At 40.5% G+C, this 3,812-nt stretch overlaps 1 protein-coding gene across 1 annotated transcript; it reads left to right on the top strand.

Annotated features, from left to right (window-relative positions):
• The first annotated feature begins 443 nt into the window (after nt 1-443).
• On the top strand, nt 444-881 carry LOC149131774 (uncharacterized). The gene has a single exon (XM_089337821.1). The coding sequence runs from the start codon at nt 444-446 to the stop codon at nt 879-881; it is 438 nt and encodes a 145-aa protein (XP_089193947.1).
• The last annotated feature ends 2,931 nt before the right edge of the window (nt 882-3,812 follow it).

The following is a 3,812-nucleotide window of genomic DNA, read 5'->3' as shown; positions in this document are numbered from 1 at the left end:
AAACCAAACTGCAACATCAGTCGTGGTTCTATAAAAGCAAACTTCTGGGTGAATGCAGGTTGATCATCTGGGATGAAGCGACGATGAGCAAAAAGATTTCCTTTGAAGCACTTGACATGGTCTATCAGGATCTGAGACACAATACCAGGCCCGTGGGAGGTGCCACACTCTTGATTGCAGGATACTTTAGAAAAACCCTTCCTGTGGTTCCACAGGGGACAAGAACTGATGAGGTAAAAGCCAACATATTGTGGTCCTTCCTATGCAGCAGTGAGCAAAAGCTGAGCCTCACAACCAACATGCGACTGCAACTCATGGTAATGTAACAGACGGAATATGTTTTCATAGCAACTGTTGGATGTCAGTAATGGCACTTCGGGTGGCGAGAAGGATGGCTGGGTAAGATTGCTTTTGGACATGTGGTATCTTATTTAAAGGAACGCATGAATAAGGTGGTTCCTAACTTGAGACATCAGTATACAGAACATAACTGGGTAAAAACCCGTGACATTTTAGCGCCAAAGAATGTGAAAGTTGATGATTTGAACATCAAACTTCTGGAACAGTGGCCAGGTGAGCGTCACAACTACAAGTCCATTGACATTGTACTCAACATCAATAAAGCTGTGAAATATCTAGATACATTCCTGAATCGTCTGCCACCACCCGGCCTCCCACTCCAAAACTTGCACCTCAAGATTGGGGCACCAGTTATGCTGCTTCGAAACCTCTTACCACCAAGGCTTTGCCATGGCACACGACTTATAATAAAGATGATACCAACAGTCTTGGAGACAACAATTTTGACTGGTAAAGCAAACAGTGAGCCTGTATTCATTCCTAGAATACCAATTAATACCTCGGGTATGCTTTTCCAGTAGAAGTGCCTGCAATTCCTGTTGAAACTGAGCTTTGCAATGAGCATTAACAAGGCCCGGGGGTAGTCCTTAGATGTGGTAGGTCTGAACCTTGCGGAACCAGTTTTCTCCAATGGCCAACTTTATGTGACATGCTCAAGAATCGGCAATCCGTATCATTTGTTTCTTTATGCCCCACAAACAACGACCAAAATGTTTATCAAGAAGCTGTGCAAACTTAATAAGATTCACCAAATTATCAGGTATTTATTATTTAAGTGTAATATTGGTAAGTGCTGTAGATGTATTGATAATCTACATATTTTATTTTAAAATCTATATGCAACTTTATTTGTATGTCTACTGTAAAACTAAATGTCAGTCCGTTTCTACATTCATTGTAAATCTATTTCAACACTGGGGCCCTTAGAGTTATATTCTCTGGGAATACACAAAATTCCTTTTCAGACTTACTTTGAATTGTTATTATCTCATATCTGATTAGTCTCTTATTACGTAACATGTTTCACGATTTTGATACAAATTTCCTCCTAATTCCTGGGAACGTATTGAAGCCCTTTCGGGGTTACTTTATTTGAATTCTTACTATCGGGTAACTAATTTCATGTCATTTTGTAACAGACTTCACGATTCGGATATTTATAACATATTGGGATTTCCTAAAATCACGATCCTATGTAAGGCGGTTCTATATTCTCTGTAAATGCTCAAAAACAGTTTTAAATGCTATAAACTTCGTATTGTTGTTACTGGATTCGCGAAACAATAATGCGAATGGAACCAATGGATAAGCCCCGCTTTTCCGGGAATTACCGGGTACGTCAGCTAATATTATATATATATATATATATATATATATATATATATATATATATATATATATATATATACACGGCACGTTAAATAGTCTCCCATATCTCTCAACACACAATCCTAGAAATGCAGAAGCTTACACAATGATATACAAAAACATCCCACTACTGAATCAAGACCCACGTCTAAAAAGAGTACTCGCAACCCATAAAATAATAAAAAGTAAAAGACAACCCAAATCCCTAAAAAACCTACTCACGAATGCAAAAATGCCCAACACAAGCCCACCACCTACTGTCAAAAAATGTGGTCGTTCCAACTGCAGGACCTGCATCCACCTCATGGAAGGAACAACATACAGATTCCAGTCGGGACACACTTTTGTCATAAAAAATAACTTCACCTGCGCATCAAAAAATTTACTTTATGCCATAAGGTGTGAAGGGTGCCACAAAGAATACATAGGGCAAACGAGCCTTACTCTCAGAGAAAGGATGACAGTCCACCGCCAACAATTGAGGGATCCCACCACAAGACAGATACCACTCAGTGGGCATTTAGATCTGTGTGCACAAAACAAGTCTCCGAAATTCCTAGTTTTCCCATTATACCAATGCTCAGACAACACCACTGACCAAACACGAATAAATAAGGAAAATAATCTTATTCAAAAATACAGACCACAGCTCAACATACTCTAACATAAGCCTCCTCCCCAGGTGCACGCCCAAAACAAAGACACACAGATACGCAAAATCACACACATCAATACAATGCAAACCTCCGACACGAACACACTTACACACATATATACACACACACACAATCACAGTATCTCCACACCAGAGCACAAACCGACATACATTTCAAGAAAGAACACATGCGCATATATATACTTACAATACAATTGTAGGAACCACAACCAACACCCATACACACATATGTAAACAGGTACATGCACACACCTACACACCACTCCGGCAACCACAAATCATATTCACACACGCATATTTGCATACATATGTACACACACATACAAACACCATACGCCTGTTCCCCAGTAAAAATGTCACATACACACTCAAAAGAAAAACACACACAATACAATCCCAACAATCACAACAAACACCCACAAGCACACATGCACAGAAGCATGCACACACAATGACACACCTCCCCGACAAATACAAGCCACATAGACGCACTCACACAAACACACGCACACGTATACACACATATACTGTACTAACAATACAAACAAAACTAATCACTCACAATTACAGCGCACACACACATGTACACATATACACCAGGAAACTACACAAACCATACCCACGTACACACACATACAAACGCATACCCAGTACCAACATACACGGAACACACATGCACACACATACACCTCACCTGGATAAACCCAACGTACAAGGACACCTAATAAATACAACACACACATACATGCTCACACACACATACACCCTCATGCACACACATACAGTTGCTCCCTCACACACACACGCACCACAATGACAACTCAAACACAAACATACTTAGAGACACACACAAACTCACGTACACACATATAACACCCCCACCAACACACAACACAAATAAACATACGTACACATACAGACATACACATACATATGAACCATCACACACACATACGGTTGCTTACACACACACACACACACACACCACAATGGGTATTTAAAACAACACACTCACTCAGACACAGAGAGAGACACACACACACTCACGTATACACACACTCCCACATTCACACAAAACACTCCCACGCACACACACAGATGCACACATACATACACACACAGACGCACACACATGTACACACCCTCACACATACATACGGTTGCGCTCTCTCTCACACACACACACATCACAAGGACGATTAAAACAACACATACATACTCAGAAAAATAGATATACGCACAGTCTCACGTACACACACCTAACATCCCCACCGACACAAAAACACACACAAACACACATACACACGCACTCACAAACGCACACACACGAACAAACACATATACACATACACACACATGCGCACACACAACACCCTAACAAATATTAATCACACACATACACACTCAC

The sequence above is a fragment of the Octopus bimaculoides genome, chromosome 19 (assembly GCF_046866305.1).
Source record: "Octopus bimaculoides isolate indiv1 chromosome 19, ASM4686630v1, whole genome shotgun sequence".
In the NCBI taxonomy this organism is placed as follows: Eukaryota; Metazoa; Mollusca; class Cephalopoda; order Octopoda; family Octopodidae; genus Octopus; species Octopus bimaculoides.
The sequence above is the reverse complement of the archived record's forward strand: the minus strand, read 5'-3'. Positions and strand labels throughout refer to the sequence as shown.

Excerpts from the sequence above, each read along its gene's own strand:
- LOC149131774 (XM_089337821.1), top strand. The coding sequence starts at position 444 with ATGAATAAGGTGGTTCCTAACTTGAGACATCAGTATACAGAACATAAC.